The 22,748-nt window shown below is 37.0% G+C and overlaps 1 protein-coding gene across 3 annotated transcripts in view; it reads right to left on the bottom strand.

Moving 5' to 3' along the window:
- Positions 1-16,168, bottom strand: part of LOC148846159 (MAP3K epsilon protein kinase 1-like) — a 70,747-nt gene extending 54,579 nt beyond the window's left edge. For 2 of the 3 annotated variants that reach the window (XM_088954971.1, XM_088954972.1), the window contains exons 1-10: positions 15,838-16,168; positions 15,550-15,684; positions 14,021-14,041; positions 13,481-13,554; positions 13,305-13,395; positions 13,121-13,204; positions 10,286-10,387; positions 3,506-3,637; positions 3,076-3,147; positions 1,849-1,955 (exon numbers count right to left, since the gene is read on the bottom strand). In XM_088954971.1, the coding sequence (XP_088811097.1) occupies positions 1,849-1,955; positions 3,076-3,147; positions 3,506-3,637; positions 10,286-10,387; positions 13,121-13,204; positions 13,305-13,395; positions 13,481-13,554; positions 14,021-14,041; positions 15,550-15,684; positions 15,838-15,897 (878 nt within the window). In that variant the 5' untranslated portion in view covers positions 15,898-16,168. Of the gene's footprint in view, positions 1-1,848; positions 1,956-2,552; positions 2,693-3,075; positions 3,148-3,505; positions 3,638-10,285; positions 10,388-13,120; positions 13,205-13,304; positions 13,396-13,480; positions 13,555-14,020; positions 14,042-15,549; positions 15,685-15,837 lie in introns of those variants that run through there. The other variant, XM_088954973.1, reaches the window with a different exon arrangement.
- Positions 16,169-22,748: the final 6,580 nt, after the last annotated feature.

Below are 22,748 nucleotides of genomic sequence, written 5' to 3'. Positions count from 1 at the left end.
CTTAAATAGGAGATTACAAGAGTCCTAATCAAGGGGAGTCTCCTTGCTGAAGAGGGAGACTTCCAGTTCTATCTTGCTAAGGATAAGATAAGCTATTCCTAATCTGATAAGCTACTAACAAGATAAGATAAGCTAAGCTAATCCTAATCTAATAAGCTATTAACAAGATAAGATAAGAGATAAGAACAATAAGATAAGAACAAGCAAAATGAGCTAATCTAATCTAGATAAGGCTGTTGTTGCCGAACTGGGTAGGATGAGCATCACCGAATCCTTGCTGCTGCTGGCGGTGGGCCTGGGGCCTGTTGCTGCCGGCGGTGGTGGTACGTCTTCCCAAGGAAGGCGTCCATAACACACTTGCCATTATCCTGCTCTTTTGCTTCTGGTATTTGGAATGTTGTTTGTTCTCTCTTTGGATGCAGATGAGCTCCCCCGCAAGATGTGGTAAATCTATTCAGCCCCTCTTTCATGTATCAACGGAAGAAAAGGGGAAAATGTATATGGAAGGCAGTGAGAGCAGCTACAGTATGGACTATTTGGGAGGAAAGAAACCTAAGAATCTTTTCAGGAAAAAGCAAAACAATGGAGGAAGTTATTGAAGCCATAAAAATCAGAACTGTGCATTGGGTGAAGACCGTGAAGATTTTTAGAAACTACTCCACGAATGAGATACTAAGGAATTGGGCTGAAATAGCACAAACAGATGTACCCAAAGTTTTTGTAAGCATGGAATGGAAGCCACCAGCACAGAACAAACTAAAACTGAATTTCGATGGGAGTTCTCTTGGCAACCCTGGAAGGGCAGGCATAGGGGGTGTGTTTAGAAATTATCTGGGTGTGGTGGTGGCACTCTACTATGGACCAATAGGTTATGGTGACTCAATACAGGCTGAATCTCTAGCCCTACTTCAAGGTCTAAAGATGGAAGAGCAGATAGGAACAACAGACTTAGAAATTGAAGGAGACTCTCTATTGGTCATCTCTTGGGCCAAAAACATCACATCAGCACCTTGGAAGATCAAGTTTATTTTCAGAGAAATTGACACACTTGCAAGGAAGTTCAACTCTCAGTTTGGTTGGGTTAAAAGGGATGCAAATGGGATGGCGGATACCCTAGCAAAACAAGGGGCAAAGAGATCTTCATTGTATTGGGCAGAATTGTAACTGATTGCTGGAGATTGCAATTTCCTATGCAATCTTTAGCTATTGTATCTTAATCTCTCTGTTATTAATGAAAGATTTTTACTGATCAAAAAAAAGAGGATGACCTTGCACCTTCCAATCATCCGTCTCTAGGCTCTAACCTTTTAACTTTTTATTTACAGAATACTAGTGGTAACACTGACCTTCAGCCAAAAAAATGCGAAACAGAAAGAAAAGAGAAAAGATAAGGTAATTTGTAGTTTATTATATTGAGTACCTATGACCAAAAGTAATGACAACAAAGAAACATCACAACCATATTTACTAAACTCAACATTCTATTCAATTTATACAATTGCAATTTGCAAATATTTTTCTAAATCTAACTTAAAATTGACTAGCTTGAGCCCAAAATTTTCTAATCCTTTTCTCTGATAATAGATTTTATAGGAAATTAGGTAAATATAGCTGAAATAGCATAACCTCTAAAATCCATGTGGTATCAAACAGTACAAAATACCGAGGGAAATAACAAACATAAAAGTCTACAATTACCTTTATTTTTAATACTTATCCAATGACAAATTTTTAAATTGAGCACCAGAAGGTACTTTATAAAATTTGCCTCAATGGATTGGATCAATGAAAACCACTTTAGTAAACAAAAACCTTCAAAAAAGTTTACTAGAAGTTGATATTGTATACTTTACTGTTCCACTAGAAGGCCTAAGTGAGGATTGCAAAGCACGCCTTGAGTTCTGAATCCAGGGATGCATAAGTAGCGTCTTTGCATCTGGTCTCTGCCTAGCATCCTGAAATATGCTTCTCAAAGTGAAAATAAGTAATTAAAATGGCTGTAAGCTATAAAACATCAGCCATTGTAATTGAAATAACCTAGTATAAAACTCAATCATGTGCCTTTTGTGAACTTTCATAAGCATATCACTGTTACAATACAATGTTAACCTCATGTGCTTTGTGCAGACATGAATCTTTTTCTTTTACATAATTATGATAAAGGAAACTTCGCTAATGAAAAGAAAAATTATATCATGAAATTACACCGAAGTAGGTGATGAGAGAAATCAATCATACTGATGAGAAAAACATACAAAAGAATGACCTAAACTTCAACATCTATAATATCAAATAACAACCAAAAACCAGATCCAAAAGAAACTGAATGACAACTACATATTCCAGATGCACCATTAACCAATCAAAAAGACCATACTTTCATTCTTGTTTCATATACTCAATACTTTTTTTCATACTTTTTGAAAGTATGTAAAACACCAAAAGCACGAAGTCAGCTTTTCATACTTCGTGCTTTTGGCAAAATAGTGCTTCCATTTTGTGCAAACAGCGGGTCACATGTGACCACCCTTTGGTAAAACTCTCAACCCTACCTCTGCTCACCGCTGCTGGAGTTGGATCGTCGTCACCAGTCTCAGACCGCCAAACCACCAGAAGCTCTTGCCAGACGTCACCGCTGCTATTCTCCACTGGGATCACCATTAACAGCAGGAAAGTTGCAGGTATGGATTACCTAATGTCCTCTTTTCCCATTTTCAATTATTTTTCCCATTTGTTCCATTATTCCACTGCTTCTCTCCACCGGAATCACCAATTCACCATCATTGGCTGGAAATTTGTGTATGGAATGTTGGACTGCTATTTCATATTTGTTCTGTTGTTTCACTATTTCTCTCCACTAGAATCACCATTATTGGCCAGAAATGTGTGTATGGAATGTTGGACTGCTATTTTATGATTGTTTTGTTGTTTCACTATTTCTCTCCATCAGAATCGCCATAACCCAGAAACTCAGAGTTACAAGTCTTGATTAAGTTGACTCAGTGGAACCACATCTTAAGAAAAATAGCATAGACAGGGTGATATGAAATTGTGGATTGGTAGATTCTACCTCACCTTTTTAAAACATTGACGCAGGAAATCTGTAATGTCAGGAGATAGACGATCAGGAATTGGAGGATGCTCATCCTGAAAAAAGAAAAGCATAGAAAATTTAAATCTTTAATTTCAGATTCAGATATCAGGACAGTGCACTTTTCTTAACTGGTTTCATTAACTTCCTCCTATTTAACCATGTGGGTCATTTCTGGATGGAGAAGAGAAAAGAAAACTCAACAATCACCAAGGCAATCAGGTAACAGAAACAGAAAAACATCAGAAAAAAAATTCCACAAGATTGACTAGAGGGCCACTGGCCACTATGGTGATTGAGACAGAGAACATTTCACCCTGATATAATAAGACAATGTATGATGATAAGAAAACACTTCACCCCAATATAATAAAACAACAAACAATGATGATAAGAATGGGTTGATAATATAACCTGAACAATCCGGAATAAAGCAGGCATAGGCTGAAGATCATAGTAAGGCGGGACACAAGTAAGAAGTTCAATCACAGTGCAGCCAACACTCCAGATGTCTGATGCTGCACAGACTCCTGACATTTCTATTACCTGTACCAGATAATTTAGTCATGTGTTATTTTCTAAACCTGGATATAAAGAAATTTATTATTCCTGTTTTACTTTTGTTTCTGGGAAAATGAAGATTAAAGTAAATTACTCCTCCCCTGAACACAAAACTAAAGCAGATTGAATAGGGCTACAGGAAAGACCATGAGAGAAATTATGAAGAAATGCTTTCCCCAGTGATCATGACTCATGAGGACAACAGTGTGAATTGCCATTGCACCATTTGCTATTTGATTTACTAATTGATGAGATGTGTGGGATTTCTTGAGAAGCTGTTTTTGTTATCAGCAGAAAGAGAATTTTATTCAATTAAGAGAATTAGATACAGAAATACAGCAATTAGAAAACAGCCATTGCACCAGAAATTTTTACAAAAAAGCCCGAAAGAGCTGTTGCCTTTGAACAGAAAGAGAATTTTATTCAATTAAGAGAATTAGATACAGAAATACAGCAATTAGAAAACAGACATTGCACCAGAAATTGTTACCAAAAAGCCCAAAAGAGGTGTTGCCTTTGAACTCCCTGTTTGGCTAGAGAATCAAACATTCCATTTGCAATTCTGCTGACCCATGTGAATGAGGCATTAAGTTCCCTTGCTATACTTACTATCTCCCTTAGCGGATGTCTACATATCCAAGGAACATTCCCGCTTGATTTGGTCCAAGATATCACTATTTTTGAGTCCCTTTCTATCTTCAAGTTCTTAAGATCTGCTAGCTTGGCAAGTTTTAACCCTTGTAGCAGAGCTAATAGTTCGGCTTTTAGAGAACCACCTTACCCTAAAGGTCCTGAGTACATAGCCAATACTTTGCTTGAGGAACCCCTGAACAACCACCAATGCCTGCCATACCCAGGTTTCCTATAGAACTCCCATCAAAGTTCAGCTTAACCTTGGAACTCAAAGGCTTCCACTCCTTCACCTTTCTTTCTTTATTCTCCACAGTGTGCCTCTTCATTCCACACTCTTAATACATCAGAAAGTGAGAAATTTTGAAAGAGCTGGAGTGATTTCACCTAGTGTGCAACTTTTATCTTTATGGCCTCCACTAAATCTTCTTTTTTTTATGAACGATAATAAATTTATTAATTCAGAAGCAGATTTAGAGTGAGTTCATACAACATCCCAGGGAGAGGCGCGAGCTGCAGCCCCTCCTTGAATCTTACAAGTAAACTAAGAAAGAAAAGCAAGAATCACAACTGAGCCCAAAACAATTCTTCCCTATTTACCCCTTGCTTAGCTAACACATCTGACAAAGTATTTGCTGATCTCCCCACCCACTGTATAGTGATCAACATATTCCTTGTCAACCAACTAAATTTCTTCATTTCATTCTTGTAACGCCACATAGCCACTTCAGGATTTTTCAACCAACCCACCACCACTTTGGAATCCCCCTCAATGTTAGGTGTTGTACCCCCAGCTGGTTTGCAAATTGCACCCCTTGTACAACAGTTAAAAGTTTTGCCCTGATGGAGTCCCCAATTCCCAAGGGACTTGAGTAGAGCAACAAAATCTCTCCCTTCTCATTTCTCAAAGCACCCCCCATTCCGGATAATCCTGGATTACCCATGCTACTTCCATCAAAGTTCAACTTCAGTGAGCCTTCAGATAGAGGAGACCAGCTTGTAATTGATTTGTCCTTTAGAGATGAACACCTCGCTACTGCTGACCAATTTCTCCAAAGGTCATTAAAGGAGAATTGATGAAAGATTTCCAAAGTCTTGAGCCAAGGTATTGACCTATTTAACACACAGTCTTTCAATTCCTGACAGCTCTTTTCCTTTTCTTGAAAAATTCTAATATTCCTTTCTTCCCAAAGAGTCCAAATCAAGGCAGCACAAGCACATCTCCACATAATTCTCCCTATTGTTGTAGGCCAATAAAAGGTAGAATGGTTGAAGAACATGTGAACTTCTGCTGGTAGACTCCAACTACTCCCAAACAACGAAAGTAGCCAAGCCCAAAGGTCTGCAAAAAAGGGACAAGATATTAATAGGTGGTAACAATCCTCACCGTGAGCTCTACAGAGGATACACCAATTAGGAGAAATACAGAGGAAAGGTCTTCTCTTTTGTAGGTTATCTAGAGTGTTTACTTTCCCATGGAATACTTCCCAACAAAACACCATAATTTTTGGGGAACTGGCCTGCACTAAATTTCTTTTGACGAAAAGGGTTGGTGAGTAGAAAGTTGAGAGATGGACTTGAAGAAAGAAGCACAAGTGAAGGTTCCATTGGGTCTAGGAGTCCATACCCTCTTATTTGGCTTGGCTTGGAGGGATCCAAACAAACCTGATTAAGACAACCAAGCAAAACAGAAAGAGAGTCGATTTCATCATCCCTAAGTCCTCTACGAAACCCAAAATCCCAAGTAGGATCTAAGGGTGTTCCCAAAGGTGAGACAAATTTTGAGACCACCTCTTTTTTGTACAAAGAAACAGAAAATAGCGAAGGGAACAGATCCTTTAAAGGTGTGCCTCCTACCCAAATATCCTCCCAAAAATGAGCAGTGTTGCCAGAACAAACTTCATACCTGATAAAATTGAGGAATTGAGGAAGGGTGTTGTGAATGGCCTTCCAATGTGTTGCTAGGTTAGCTTGCCTTGATACACCAGCATCCCATCCATTCTCTGACCTCCCATGAATGCTTCCCACCACCTCATGCCACAATCTCTCTCTTTCCATGGCCATCGCCACAACCATTTCCCTAACAGAGCTTGATTTTTTCTAGTTACCTTCCCAAGTCCTAAACCCCCCTCTTCTTTACTTCTACACACAATTTCCCAATTAACCAAGTGATCCTTTTTTTCTTGTCCCGGCTCCCATAAGAAATCTCTCATCAACTTCTCTAGTTTCCTAGCTTCCCTAACTGGTATCCTAAAAACAGACAAAAAATAGGTAGGTAAGTTAGCCAAGGTAGCTCTTATTAGGATAATTCTCCCTCCTAAAGAGACATAATTCCTCTTCCATGAGGCTAATATCTTCTCAAACTTTTCTATCACTGGGGTCCAAAATCTACTCTCCCTAGGATTTGCCCCTAAAGGAAGCCCTAAATATGACATAGGCCAAGCAGAGGTGGAACACTCAAGACACTCCGCAATAGCCTCGACCTCCCCTACCTCCAAATTTATACCCGCTATGCAGCTCTTTTCCAAATTTATTCTCAAATTAGAAATATTTTCAAATCCTTTGATTAGATCCTTTAGGTTTGCTACCTTTATGCAAAAACCTCCTTCACAAACGATCATTAGGTCATCTACAAACTGAAGGTGGGTGACGGGGACTTGGTGTCTCCCTATTCTCCAACCCCTAATGGCATCTTCACTGTCAGCCTTAGTAATGATCCTACTAATCACATCAGCTACTAAGGTAAAAAGGAAGGGTGAGAGTGGATCCACTAAATCTTCTTTTGTCCTATACTTGTCGTTGAAAATTCTTGCATTCCTTTCCTCCCATATTGTCCACACCACAGCTGCCCTTACTAATTCCCACATAACCCTTCCTCTTTATGTTGGCTGCCTAAGAAAGTTTGGACCAAAGAGGCTTTCTACATCCTGGGAAGTACACCTGAAACCAAAAAGAGAGCAAAAGGATTCCCAAACAAAAAGCACAAAAGGGTAATGAATAAATGGGGTAGGGATTCACCATCTGCACAGCAAATAATGCACATATGAGGGGAGAGGCATTTATTTCACCTCCTTTTTTGAAGCATGTCACAGGTGCTCACCTTCCCAAGAAACACCTGAACTTGCTCCAAACCTCTTTCACCAAAAAATTCTCACCCCCAACAGGAGTTTGTACAAGGGCATTGAAGAAAGAAGCACAGGTAAAAGTGCCATCAGAAGAAGCAAACCATACACTAGTGTCCTTCAAAGATTGAACCAAGTAAACTGACTTATGACAATCAAGCAAACAAATAAGGGACTCACATTCATTATCCCTCAAATCCCTTCTGAAACCAAATCCCAACTCAAACCAAAGTGAGAGAAGGTAACGAAATTTGAAATGGGTTGTAACTTGTAGGTAGAAACTGAATAAAGGTCAATGAAAAGGGAGCACAAAGTAGTATCACCCAGCCAAAGATCTTCCCAAAAAAGCACCTTAGAACCAAAACCCACATCAAATTTGATGAGATTAAAAAAGATAGGATATACCTCTTGAATTGCTTTCCACAGAAAGCTCATGGAAGATGTGGGGGCTATCTTTGCTTTCCATGGGATTGCTTGAGAAGCCGGTAATTCATTCCACAAATCCTCAGTGCCAAATGAAAGGCTATGTGGAAAGCATGCACTTCTGTAATCTGAGCTGCTCTCCATGTGGACAAAGGAGATAATGGGAAGTATTCCATGCATGGTTAGGAAGATAATATAATGGTACGCCGGTATGTTTTATTCACTTAGCCCACCTCTCCAATGACTTCATGGTCTAACCAACCAATATGCCCTTGACAAATCTATATGCATTTTGGGCAATGGACCTTTGGTACATTTGGAAAGGGAGAAATGCTAGACTTCTCAAGAAGAATAACACCATAGTTTGTGATGGAATTAGTCACTATCCAACTAATCTATTGGGTTAGACCAATGTTTTAAAACGCGGAGGCGTTCCACTACCTAGAGGCGTGAGGCGTAGTTTAGAACGCAAGAGGTGTAAGCCTCCCGAACACAAGGAGGCGTAAGCCTCCTTAAGAGGAGGGTTAGGAGGAGGAGGGGGAGGATGAAGAGGAAGGGGGGATATCATTTTTTCTTTATTTTAATAAAAATCTTTTATACTAAGAAGAATAAAGATGCATAACATTAGTTGAAAGGGGGGGTCTTGTCGAAGCGGATAGGGTTAGTTGATTAGGGTATGCAGAGTTGGAAGGGATAGGGTTCCAGTTACCCACCTTCAGTTTGCAGATGACAATCAATTTTTTGAGAGGGTGGAAGAGTTAGGGAAATTGTGGAACTTAAATTTGGTGGCAAATTTGTTTGAGCAGATTAGTAACTTGAAAATCAATTTGGATATTGTAGAGATGCACTAGGGCTGCTGTACTTTGGATGGTCTGGGAAGAAAGAAATGCAAGAATATTCAAGGACAAGGAAAGAAGTACGGAGGCAATCTTGGAATGCATTCTATAAAGGGTGATCCTTTGGCTCAAATCTTTGGACCAGTTTTCACCCTATTCTTTTGATGACTTGAGAAGGAAGTGAAAGGAAGCCACTGCCTTGTCAACAAGGAAGAGTAAAACCCTAAAAGATTGGGAACCACCTGAAGACAGCTTTATCAAATTAGACTTTGATGGGAACAGTTTCGGCAATCCAGACCCTTTGGGGATTAGAGGGGTTTTTAAGGATAAAGATAGACTCCAATGATTAGAGGGAATTAGAGGGGTTTCCATCCTTGGGAGGCATATTTTAAAGATATATTCTGCCTCCAATGATTATGCCAAAAATGAATAGAATGAGTCCCTGCACTAGTTTTTTCACCTTCAAGCCTCCCACTGGCCTCCGTTCTTCCAACACCCATTTGCTAATAGTATCTACAATGTGTTTTCAGCCCTTTGGAACCAGCATCATTCCTCCTGTGGCCATGTCCTTGTCTGTATCACCTCTTTGAATTAAACTCCCTCCTGAGTCTTAACATATTGTGGTCTGGCCGGCCCATGGGCAGACTCTTACATTGCGATTGGATTTTGACATTTTAGTCGTTAGATAATTTGCACTTTTACAATATTACACCTGCCAATGAGAGTCACCATTGTACATATTTCATATTCTTTCATTACCAATTAATAAAGTTCTTTTCCATTCAATTTTTGTGTCATTGTGCCACTTTGAGGATGATTTGTTCTATAGCCCTGTCTATTTTCAGAAATTTAACCGATCCATTTTTTATTAGTACCATTGACCTTCCTTGATTTTTTTTAGTTTTCGATGAGAACCTAGATTGTTGCCCTAATCATCCTTATCTAGAGTACAAGTATGATTTTGAATCAGACGTGAATCACTTGGGTTAGAACCTTACATCTTCTGCTGTTTTGGGAAGCCATATACATGATTTTCAGAAATCAGTTCTTTTTTCTACCTTTGTTTTCTGGTGAGGCATTAAGGGCGGAGAATTTTTTTATTTGAATTTTGTGGTTTTTTTCAATTAAAAAATTAGGGAAAAACATCAAAGGTGAGTCTACTTAAACTCAGACACAACCAATTCAATATCCTCTTTATTAGGAAACTGAATCTAATCACTCTCTTAAAGAATATGGGATATTTTTTACACCAACCCATGCATTGCACGAGTCGCATCTAGTATTGTGTGTGTGTGTGTGTGTGTGTGTGTGTGTGTGTGTGTGTATATATGCATTCTTGGCCCCTTTTTGTCCTTGAGGCTTCCAATGACTTTAATTTCTTTTTTAGAACCTATGTTAGTGTACCATTTAAAAATTTTAACACAATAATAATTATAATAAGAATAAATAGTAGTTACAGCAACAATAATAATATCAACAACACCAACCTAAATGTCACTTCGATGCTTATTTTAGTGACAAATTTTAATAGAATAAATTAGATACAAATAACAAAAAATTCCTTTATCTTCCAGCAGATCTGACTTGTGCAATCAGATATAGCACAAGATTCTTGGGGGTACCTCAGGAGCCATCCAATATGGTGTTCCAACAACAGAATGTGTATTAACATCAGCCTCGGTCAGTTTTGTTGCAACTCCAAAATCAGCAAGTTTAACAAGACCCTGAAAAGATCAATTTAAATTGAGTAAAAATCTGGAAAAGAATGGTCAAACAAAAAAATATGACACTAAACAAATCTCACAATAAAATAACCAAGATAAGCAAATGCAACATAATGGCAATAAAGATAAATTACTATTTTCATTCTCTTTCTTGTATGAATAAAAGATGAAATAATGACGATAGTATATTATTACAGTTATTAGTGTAAGAGAAGAAATTGTTAGTTGAACAAACAGTCAATTCATAAAATTAGTTACGCATCTTATTTTGGAACGAGGGGCAAAGGAAAGGGAACTTGCAGTGGCAGCAGTGGCCTCGAGCCTCAACTGAGCACCCAAACCCTAGATTTGATAGAAAGAGACAAAGGCGGGGGAAGACAGCAAAGTGTACTAGAGCAGTTCTGAGATGGATGAGGAATGGTCCTCTTCGGATGATGAGTCGAGTATAGGTAGTGTTTAAAATCAGGCATTTCCACCAGTTTTGGACTCAGGACTACATGTTGGAAGGCCTGTTTAGTCTAAACATCGAAGATCAGAGGGACACAGCACGATTGAATGGTCAAGGTTCTAATAACAAAAATCCAAAGACTCAGGGTGACGGCTTGTATCCAAGGAAGAGAAAACCAGAACTTTCGCAAAGGCTAGGGCAAGAAATTTCAATCAGGTCAGGATAAATCCAGGAGCACATAGAAATACCAGATTTCTTCCAGGAGAACCCTCCTTATTCAAAACTTGATAGGTTTCTGCCTATCTCAGGAGTGGGAGAATCACTGGGAAAATGTGTTAGGGAGAACCTTCCCTAAGCTTACTTCGGATCATTGGCCGATTTGTATCTTTTCAGAAACAAATGGAGGAGGACCCAAGCCATTTAGATTTGAAAATATGTGGCTTACTGTACCTGATTTCATGCAAAAGGTCAGAGAGTGGTGGGAGACAGATGACACTCAGGCTCTGTTACGATCCATTTGTCCCATGTTGGTAGTATGGGATGCTAATGTGAGGTATCCCACATCAGTAAAATGGGATGCTGTTCTGGGGTATATATGTGCATGGGTTCCCTCCCTCTAACAGCTAGCTTTTAGGGGCGAGTTCTCCCAAGGCACATAACAAATGGTATCAGAGCCTACACTATGCTTCCCAGTTGCAATCGTGTGGCGCAGGTGGTGACGTTGGTATTGCAGTGTTCGGCCGGGACTAGGTGAACTAGAACAAAGCCAGCCTGCGTGGGCGCTGGGACTGCAGAGCGTGGTGGAATGTTATGATCCATTTGTCCCATGTTGGTAGTATGGGATGCTAATGTGAGGTATCCCACATCGGTAGAATGGGATGCTGTTGTGGGGTATATATGTGCTTGGGGCCTCCCTCTAACAGCTAGCTTTTAGGGTGAGTTCTCCCAAGGCACATAACAAGCTCATTGGGAAGGTGTAAAGTTTCAGTTTCATAGGAAACTCAAGAATCTAAAACAAAGAATAAGGGAGTGGAAGATCAGTAATTTTAGGAAAATTGAGGAGTGTAAATCAAGCCTAATAAACAAAATTGATGAGATTGATAGGAAAGAGGAGCAGCAGTATTGGAGCTACAAAAGGCATGGGAGATGGGGGTGAGAAAATTGATAGTTGAAGGAGACTCAAGAGTAGTTATCAGCTGGTTGAGGCAAAAAGAAACAGCTCCTTGGATCTTAAGGAACGATTTCAAGAAGGTAAAAAGGTTCACAGAAGGTATGCAAGTGGATTTTCAATGTACTCCAAGAACAGCAAACAGCTTGGCAGATCAACTAGCAAAACAGGGGGTGCACAGGGAAACCTGTTTCTGGGCTCAATTGTAATGGCAAAAGTAAAGTTGGGTAGCTTCTAATGTTTAGACTTTCAAGGGTAACCAAGGCTACCCTTGGTGTAAATCTTATTCTGTTTAATAAAATATATTTTATTCATCAAAAAAAAAATTCTATGACAAATTAATGGGCAAACTAGTTAATCTGAAGTGAATAATTTGTTGAATATTTAGTTTCTTCCTTGTTTCTTTTATTTTCATTTATTACTGCCATTTGTTTATTACTTCAGAGTTGATCTTTGGGTCTGCTAACTCCATCTATGAAACTTGCCGGAACCAAGGTTCAATGTATCAATATGATATGCCCCATATCAGGTTTATCGTATCATACTTTTAGTTCTCAGAAACGTTAAATACTACTACATTTTTAAGTTTGATTTGCTTTATATTATTATATATGCTTTGACAACACGTCTAGCAAAGTATTAGACAAAACATTCAAAAGAAGTATGCCTTTTTTGATCATTTGAAACTCTCGATATGCAAAACTTGTGTATTGAGAGTATCAATACTTTTACCATGGCCAGAATTATGATTTTAAGGAGTGTATCTATGTATGGTTGTGGGTTTTATATTCTTGGGTAATCTAAACTTTCTTGTACATCTTGTTTAGATTTCTGCTAGAACCCTTTTTCTGTCAGGGCTGGTTTCCGTTATGTTTTTCCCATTTTTGTTCCAAGACCATCAGCTTTTGTACTGTCTTCCTTTTTCCTCTTTGGATTTTTTTCATCAATTCTTCCTTAGAATACCTTTCTTTTTGTTATCGATCTTAGAGGAGAAACTATAAAATAACAATTTGTAACAGAATACGGACAACACAGAAATTACGGTGTTTATTAGATAACTTGACTATTTAGTTCATAACAAGGATCATCAGATGCATTCACATTTCACACCAACTACCTCTTTGGTTGTCAATATATTTGCACCCTTGATATCCCGATGAATTACACCTTGTTCATGTAGATAGACCAAACCTTCTAAAACCTTCAGATGAAGAAAAGCAACATTACATGCTAAGGAAAAAAAAATAAAAAGAAGGAAAAAAAGTAAAGGAAAGAAAAGAAACTTGAAGCCATATGCAAACCTGAGCTATGTAAACAGCCACCAAAGATTCTGGAAAAGGGCCAAATTTGTTTGGCTTGATAATGTTAGCAAGTGAGCCGTTCTCCACATACCTACATCAGCACCATGTACATCAATTACATTACAAGAAAAGCAGTATTTTGTTCAATAATTGAAGAGAAGTTGAAGCATACATACTCGAGAATTATGTGCAGATGAGTCTTTGTCTTCAAGGATCCAAGATATTTCACAATGTTTTTGTGATTCAAATTCTGCCAAATGAATAATGAAATAACAATAATAATAATAATAATAATAATAATAAATAAAATACTTTGAATGACAACATCATATGTTGAATTTAGCATACTGGATGGTAAAGACTCAGAATGTTAAACTCAAAAAAGAAAAGTGAATTATAAGGTAGACCATTAGGGCTTTCTACCAGGAGTAAATCTATATTTGTACAGTTTAAGGGGGAGTGACAATGATAATTTGATAGGTCAATGCCCCAAGTATTTGTTTGCTAATTTAATTGCTCTACTGAAAATGACAAAAGTGATAGAACAATTAACTTTCAGCATAGCAGATCTTTCAAGACAGAACCAGATATACACCATATCAATATGACATTGGTAGATGGCCCTGATGGCATACTCAAGGGTATGTTGGGTGTTCTGGCGATAGATAATGCTATCAAGGTCATAAAAAGAAAAAGAATGGTAAAGAAAATAGCACCTTTAGTAGATCAATCTCTTGCTGAGAGAGAACACATCCACCAAGCAAAGAGCATTGCAAAAAAGAAAGCAGAAGATGGTAAGACACATAATAGTGATAGGAAGCAAACATCTTGCACCAATAGTATATCATTTAACATATACAAAATAGGAGGTGCAAATATGTTCTAAGTGTAGCATCACAAACATGGTTCTTTGGAATTCGAACATACTTAACAATCAATTGATTCATCGCACCTATTCATCAAAAAAAAACTGATTCATTGCACCTAACATAATACCAGCATTGCAAGAAAAACCACAGTACCCTAAGCAACAAAAAATTGAGAGCCTGAATGTCAAATTCGGATCCCTTTAGCATGCATCCAAAACCACAATACATGACAATACAAGAACGTCTTGGTTTTGGGTGATATAGGATTTTCTTGTCTTGGACTGAACTGCTTCATCCACCCCCACCCCCTTTCTTCTTCCTTCTTACATGTGCTTATGCTTTTCTTTTCTTTTTCTGGTCAACAGGCTTTATTTGTTGGACATTAACATGCATTCCATCATTTTGGAGCAATACTTCAACCAAGCTACAGAGCCCAAACCCTTTTCTTTTATTATTAGCCCTGACTGTACCAATGACATTAACACGCATTACACACAAAATGGCATTTAACTTGCTCAATAGCAAGATATTTTTTGGTGGTAAAATAAAAATTTCATTAAAAGGAAAAAGGATAACAACCTTCCAGATGATAAGACATCACCAAAAACAATGCATGAAGAAACACAATTTACATATTCAATTATTGTTCAAATAAATAAGCTAATAAAATTAATAGTACTTTATGCAGTAAAAGGAAAACAGTAATTAGTTTCCTCCATCTTTTTCCTAGTCCTGTGATAGAGTAACTAAAATGTCAGTCTCCCTTCCCAAATCAATTCATAAATCTTTAAATAGTAATAACAAACTGTCAAAGTATAAAGAACTAAGCCACCAGCAGGAAGAACTCCAAAGAATAAACAAGTAAATATGATGAAAGACAGACTGTGTCCGAGAAAACGACCAAGACTCTTTCCTTTTTTTCTATTCTTTTCTGATTCTGATTCTGATACTGAGTGGACTTGCAGACAACTCAAAATGGCCTCCAGTTTTCAAACCATAGATTACATACATGTAAGTAAAAACACGTAATCGGTTTTGCTGAATCAGCAAGTAAGCCCGTACAAGAACCAATGGAGAATGAGTAACAAAACACATAAGAACATTGTTCCTCCTTCCATGCAATAAAAGTAAAGAAAGAACATGTAATTAACTCGTCAATTATGGGATATTTGTCAAAATAAGATAAAGAAAACTTGTGTGTGAGGGAGAGAAAGAGGGGTAGAATCAATAATTAAGCAACTGAATTCCAGCAATAACAATCATAATTATGTCAGAACCAAATTTTCATTTGGAAGCATCAAAATTTCCAAATGTCACCGGACGAATTCAAATAAGAAAAAGTAGCACAAGATATTAATAAGTGAGTGGAATAAAACCATGATAATGTTGAGATCCTCTTGAGCGATATTCTCCAAGGAAACTTGCTTAATTGCAACGAAGTCTCCATTCTCCAAGTCCAAACCCTTGTACACGCGACCGTACGCTCCCTTCCCAATCTCATCCCCGAGCATCTGAACCAAATTCTTATATATAAGTCAAATTCCTATCGGATTCAACTCCACCAAAGTCTCACATAATAGAAACGAAACCCTAATAACACTGAAACGAAAGAATAGGCTGCTAAATCGAAAAAAACGCGCGCGAGAGAGAATAAAATTGCTCACGTATTTGTTATCGAGCGTCTTCGATTTGTGGAAATGCGTAGAAGCTGCGTGGCGAGACATCCCCGGAGAACGCTCGGTTCCGGCGAAGGACCGGAGGTCCAAGGAATGGAAGAAACGTCAATACTCTGGTTCCGATCTACCAATTTTTGTTAAAGGGAGGCCATTTCGGTAAATAAAGAACATATCGTCGTCTGGTTGCTCTAGTCGGAACTCGGAAGCGGGTACAACGGGTACAAGACGATAGGTGCAAGCCAGCTGACTTCGGGGTGTCAACCCACGGGCCGCCCAGACCGCACATATGCAAGAGGTGAGGTGGCTGTATTACTATCCTACTTTTATTTTTTTGTTATAAAACGAAGAGGGACCATACAAGAGGAGCAAATGAAAGCTAGGTACAAAAGAAGATTACAATGGTAATGTAGTTTGTAATGTAATGTACAATCTTTTTAGCTTCATTGAGCAAGCCAATCTGCAGCGTAATTGTCTCATGTAACACATGTCTGTACTCTACACCTTTCTCAAAATGCTCCTTAAGCTCCAGATGCTTAAGGCAGGTCAAGCATTTGTTGAAGGTTGGAGATCACAAACTTTGAATCTCTCTAGATGATGATGGAGTGGTCCCTGAAGTTCATCGCCAAGTTGTGAGTTTTCTAAGTAGTCCACCCTTCAAAAACATTGATGGTTGTATTACCAAGGTGGGTTACCAAAGTAATACCAAGAATCAAAATTTATTTTTATTGTTCCATATGCAGGGTGATTCCACAAGATTGGCTTCCAAGTCTTAACAATCTTGTCCGAAAAAGAGTAGTTTATAGCTTCTTGGTTTTCTAGAAAGGAATTTAGAGCCCTTTCTAACACAATTTGAGGGGGGTTAAGGAGTTGTTAAAAATATTTTTTTTTTTGGTACCTATTTTTCCAAATATGCCATAGAATGAAAACACACTTTTTCGCTTTTGTTTTCTCCCCTAGTAAAATCATTGTTACATGTAATTTTTTTTTCACCACACTTTCAAAGAGGGGTCCATGTCGTTTGGCCCCTTGACATTAGGCCTGATAGTCAACAAAATTTGCTTAGAAAGTGTGCAGTTTTTTAATATATATTCTAAATACTCATTCTCACTACAAAGGCTGCAACAACCGTCAATATTATCTCCCCTTCGTTGGGAGCTTGTTGTTAAGAAACAAAAGCAAGAAGACCCTCAAATTTGGAGGGCATTTCAGCTTCCACACTTTGGAATTCCAAATAAAATTCTCTCCTGAGCTTTCCTTTGGAGTGCAAACCTGCTTCCAATTAATAGGATGGACTGGCTTCTTATCATTTGAGTTAGTCAAGAGGAGGTTTCTTTAGGAATTGTTAATTTCATCAATAACTAGGGGGACCCATGCGATGCATGGGATTTATTAAGCGAAAGATAAATAATAGAAATGGTCATTTACTAAAATACCCTTATAATTTAATAGATTTACTAAAATATACCCTAGAGTTAGCATTTTACTAAAACAGCACTTATAATTTACAACGGATTTAATCAATCTTCCATTAGATGATAGTGGATAATGACAATGTTGACCCTAATGTTCACTTAAATAAATTTAATCAAAAGAAAATACAAATAAAAATACCATTCTTGCCCTTAATAAGACATGGGCAACCACTCTATTGGCTATATTTGGCCAAATTTGTTTTTTGTATAAAAAAGTATTAAGGTATTTTTGGAATAAAAAATCATGGGCCTAATGATAAAACAAACACTCCTTAATGAAAGGTTGATTAAGTAAATAAGTTGTAAAATATATGGGATATTTTAGTAAAATGAAAACTATTAGGTATGTTTAAGTAAATATATAAAACTATTAGGTACGTTCTAGTAAATGACCCTAATAGAAACACATAAGAGTATATATATATATATATATATATATATATATATATTTTTTTTTTTTTAATACCCATATTCCTTAGTCTAAAATGTTTTGTTTCATAAATCTAATTTTTAAATTTATTTTTTAATAATTGCACTAAAATTTTTAAATTTTAATTTAATTTTTAAGTTTAAATCTTTTGAACCGACTAACCTTTTGTGAAAACCGACCCAAACCGATACAACTTGAGTGGGTCGGTTTTCACAAAAGATCGGTCGATTTCAACTGACCAACTCCCCAACCCCCCAACCTGACCAGGTCAATTTGGTTGGTCAAATAGCCTACAGCCAGACAAAACCAACTCACGAACACTCATAATTTTAGCTAAATTAATAGTCTTATCTATGATAAATAATAATAGTTTAATCTCCAATAATTATTGAAAATTTATAGCAAAAATATACAATAATTGAAAATATATCAATAATGAAAAAAGTACAATAATTACAAAAATACAATAAGTACTAAAAATATATTAACTTAGTCAATAAATAGTATAATGTCAACATAATAGTTTAATCTCTAAGAAATATTAATTAATCAAAGAGCTATAACAAAAATACAATAAATACAGTAAGCACAATAAATTAAATTTAAAAAATTCAATAATAGTAGTTTAATCTCCAATAATTATTGAAAGTTTTCAGTTAAATAAAAAAACAAAATAAATTTATGCATAATCATTGAAAATACATCTATCACAAAAAATAAGTAAATAATTACTGAAATACAATAAATATTAATTTTAGTATATATAATTATATAATAAATATTGATTAAGAGTTTAAAATTATTAATAAATATTATTATTTTGAATGTTATTTTCTCAAATTATTACTTGATATAAGTAAATTAGTTATTTACAATATTATGTAAAAATATTAAATTATTATTAATTTCAATATTATATTATAACTATTTTTCTACTTTTTAGATTTTATTTTAAATTTATTACATAATTTCTTTATTTTAACTATTTAAAATCTAGTTATGTTAAATATTTTGTTATCTAAAATATTTAGTTATTTAAATACTTAAATAACATATAAAATATTTATTTTTTAAAATATTAATTATTTATTGTATTTAATTATCCATAAAATCATAATTTATACTATTATTACATAATTCATTATTAATTTTGTAATATATTAATTTATTATTAATTTTAATATTATGTCATAATTGTTTTTCTACTTTGAAGAAATTTTTTAAATTTATTACATAATTCTATTATTTTAACTATTTAAAATTTAGTTATGATAAATATTTAAATAATCTACAAAATATTTAAGATTTTTTGTTATTTGAATTTTATTTATTCAAAGCTACTACATATTGTTAAATATTTGAAAAACATTTAATTGATAATCTAGAAAAAAATAATTTAAATTGTTAGTACATAATTTTGTGATATATTTTGTAAAAGTATAAAATTATGTTTTGTGTTTCTAATAAATATTTTAAATTTATTATATAATTTTGTTAGAATATTTAAATAATTCTTAAATTTTATAATCCAAACTTTCTTTAGATAGATATAGATAAAAAGTAGGGGAGGGGATAAATAGGAATTAAAGATAATTTAGAAGAAAAACCCTCTACTAAATTAGAGATAATTTTGGAAATAAATAAGAATTAGAGATAATTTAGAAGATAAATAGGAATTAGAGATAATTTTGGAGAAAGTAGGGGATAGTGGGGGAGGTATTTTAGGAAAAGAGATTATTTAGGTTCTAGGAAAGTGCATCTTATTGGTTGTTTCAAAAATGACATGGAATAAATAAAAAATAAAAAAAGGAGAAAATTTTTTCACTGCCTTGTATATATATATATATATATATATATATATATATATACGAGAAACTATGACATTATTTGTAGTAGCAATAAGGAGAGTTAATCTCCTAGAAAGGGAATTGTAAGTGTGGTGGTTAGGCTACATACAGGGGTCTCCTTGAAAGACAAAAGAAGATCGGATGTAGAAAGTAAGTTGGAGGCTAGGGCAAATGTGTATGATAAGATTAGACCTGTTCATGGGCTGGGTGGGCCGGGCCGGGCTCGGGCCGGGCTTTTACTCTTCATTAATGAAAATTTGTTAGGCCCGAGCCCGAGCCTAGCCTTGATAAAAGGCCCAAAGCTCGAGCCCTAGCCTGGCCTTGATAAAAGGCCTAAAGCCCGAGCCTGAGCCCAAAGCCCAATTGTGTTCGCCGGAACTGAGTTCGTGGTGATTGTGGTCTGTGAGTTGCGACTTGCGATTTTAAGTTTAACAATGATCAGTTTGCGTTTGAGAAAGAGAGAGAGAGAGAACTCACTACCGTCGTCGGTGCCAATATTCGCCACCTTGCCGTCGCCGGTGTTTGAGATTTGAAAGAGAAGTGAGATTTGAGAAGAGGAACGAGAGTGAGAGAGAGAAAGAAAGAGAGAGAAAGAGAGAGAGAGAGAGAGAGAGAGAGAGAGAGAGAGAGAGAGAGAAGGAGAGGAGTGAGGACTCACCGCTGGAGTTGTTGCGCCGATGAACGTTCACCGCCTCGCCGGTTGTGTGGCTGCTTGAGAGTGTGAGGATGAGAATTGTGGAGGATGTGGAGAAGAATGGTTCGGCTGGAAAAAGAAGGGAAAGAAGCAAAGAGGTGAAAAAAAGAGGGGGTCTTCGATTAGGGTTTTTAGGTTTAGTTATAGGTCAGGCCGGGCTATTTTGGCAAATCCCAAGCCCGGCTCGAATTTATTGCGGGCTAGGCTTTTTGGCCCAAGGTTAAGCCCGTGGGCCCATATGCGTGTTCAAGCCCGTCCGGGGCTGGGCCGGGCTGGGCCGACCCGTCAGGGCACCCGCCCCATGAACAGGTCTAGATAAGATGATAGGATGGAATGATCGAATGATGATCTCGTTATGAGGTGGACCCCTATTTACAGGGAGAGATCCTGAAGTCCCGAAAGGAAGTATCCAGAAGCGTTTGATTCCCACTAAGAAAGGGAATATTGGATTCACTTTCGGTTGTTAAGGAGCATTGCTAGTGTTTCGCCACATGTCTTATGAGATCTCTTAAAGAGGAACTTTCCTTTCGTCTAAGGATTTTCATAATCCGCATATGCTACTTCCTTTTATGACCCATTTAACCGATGCGACACGAGTGACATCATCATTTGGTGGGCACATCTTTACTATGTCCACGGGATGCTCTGTCATGCACGTAATTTAAAGACGCACGTGTAACTAATATTTGTTCCTGATCTATAGTGACTATACATTTGTCATGGTTTTGTAATGGCTTTAAACTAATCACAACTCCACGCATGTCTAAAAACTCATCGCAAACCTACGCATGTCTAAGGTTTATCACAAATTTGCACTAGTCAAAGTTCATCTCGAATTTACATTAGCCAAGGTTCATCATGAGCTGTTTCGAGTACGAGTGTGTTGCAATCATGTGATGAGTTATAAACTCATTGCAGACATTCGATGAGTTGTAAGCTCATCACAAGTAACTTATGAGTTGTGAACACATCGCAAGCATCCATGTGGTATCAATTTGGTATCATTTGCACTCTAATGGTCTAAGCAATCACTATGTACCTCCATTAGCCCCCCTGCTTATTGGTAAATGGAATCTTACTGATAAGCATTTTTATCCTTAGATTTCGTCTTGAGATTTTATGATATAATAGTGTAAAGAAAAAGGATCAATGTGCATTGCGGCATAATGATCTTTGTGCGTTGAGTCTAGTAACCGTCCTTGTCTTGCATTTGGGTTTATTATCCCTACTTATTGACAAGCCAGTCAATAAGCAATAATGCATTCGTCTTAGTGGTAAGGATGGGAATTTGGATGTTCATTTTGGGTTAGTTTCTCGTTCATTATGTGATTCAGTCCCCTATCTTTTGACAAGTTACTTTTTCTTAGTAGGCAGTTTTATGCTCGGTTTGTTAACGAAGTTCTTAGCCCCCTACCTAATGGTAGGAAGTAAATTGTCGAAAGAGAAGCGATGAACGTTGAAGTATAGGCATTCAACCCCATGTGTATGTTGAAGTTGTGTTTGTTATGAATACATAATGCGAGGTAGTAATTTTTCACTTGGTGACTTTTTACATTCAGTTACCGTTGGAGGGGTGAGAAAGATGTTATGCGTCGATAACGTGGCAATAATCATTAAGACTTTTCCTAACTGTTGTATCTTCATAAATGCGCTTTGTTCACGCGTGTGGCTCAGATATGGGATGTAACATTTAAAATGGCAGTTGCCAATTGCCAATGTGGCGCCACTTTTAAATTAATGCGTTGGTTTATCCCGCCTGCCTCGGGGTACGGTTGTAATTTTAAACACTTTACTTTTCCGTTAAGCGTCAGTGGGGGAATTGTATTCATATTGATTCGTATTCCTTTGCGCTGTTTGGCATTCTTGACGCATGTGATAGTTCTATAAAAGTGCAATATGCCTGCATCCATTCTCTTCTTGGCGCTGTTTGGCATTCTTGGCGCTGTTTGGCATTCGTATTCCTTTGAGTGCCCATTTGTCGAGTTCGTTAGAGTTGTTGATATAACAAAAATGTTGCTTGAGAGAGATGCAACCAGGGTGGCCAACAATGGCAAGGGTTTCTGGCCTCCCATGCCAGTGTCGAGGGGAGAGGAAGGGGGTTTTGATACTATTGATGGCAATGAACTAGTATGTTTGTATGGGTGTGTGGGACATTTTGTATCCTATATGTGTAAGGAACCACAGACTGATACCTTCAAAGTCCCTGATTAGTTACTCGGGTTGGGCACGCTACGTCCTAGAAAACCTTATGTATTGTCGTCTGCTACAAGACGCTGGGTTCCTTCATTTTGTGGATTGTTTCATGGATCTTCCTAACAAGGAGGGGATAGAGTATGTGAAGCCCCTTTTGGAACATTGGTGTTGTCACACTCACACATTTGTGGGCGTGTTTGGTGAATTTTCTATCATCGTCGAAGATGTCATTGCCTTGTTGGCATTACCCATCGGTGGGTCAG

The sequence above is a fragment of the Nelumbo lutea genome, chromosome 7 (genome assembly GCF_056320005.1).
Source record: "Nelumbo lutea isolate HS-2025 chromosome 7, American lotus-T2T, whole genome shotgun sequence".
NCBI classification, from domain to species: domain Eukaryota; kingdom Viridiplantae; phylum Streptophyta; class Magnoliopsida; order Proteales; family Nelumbonaceae; genus Nelumbo; species Nelumbo lutea.
Note: the sequence above shows the minus strand (reverse complement) of the source record. Positions and strands in the feature narration are given on the sequence as shown.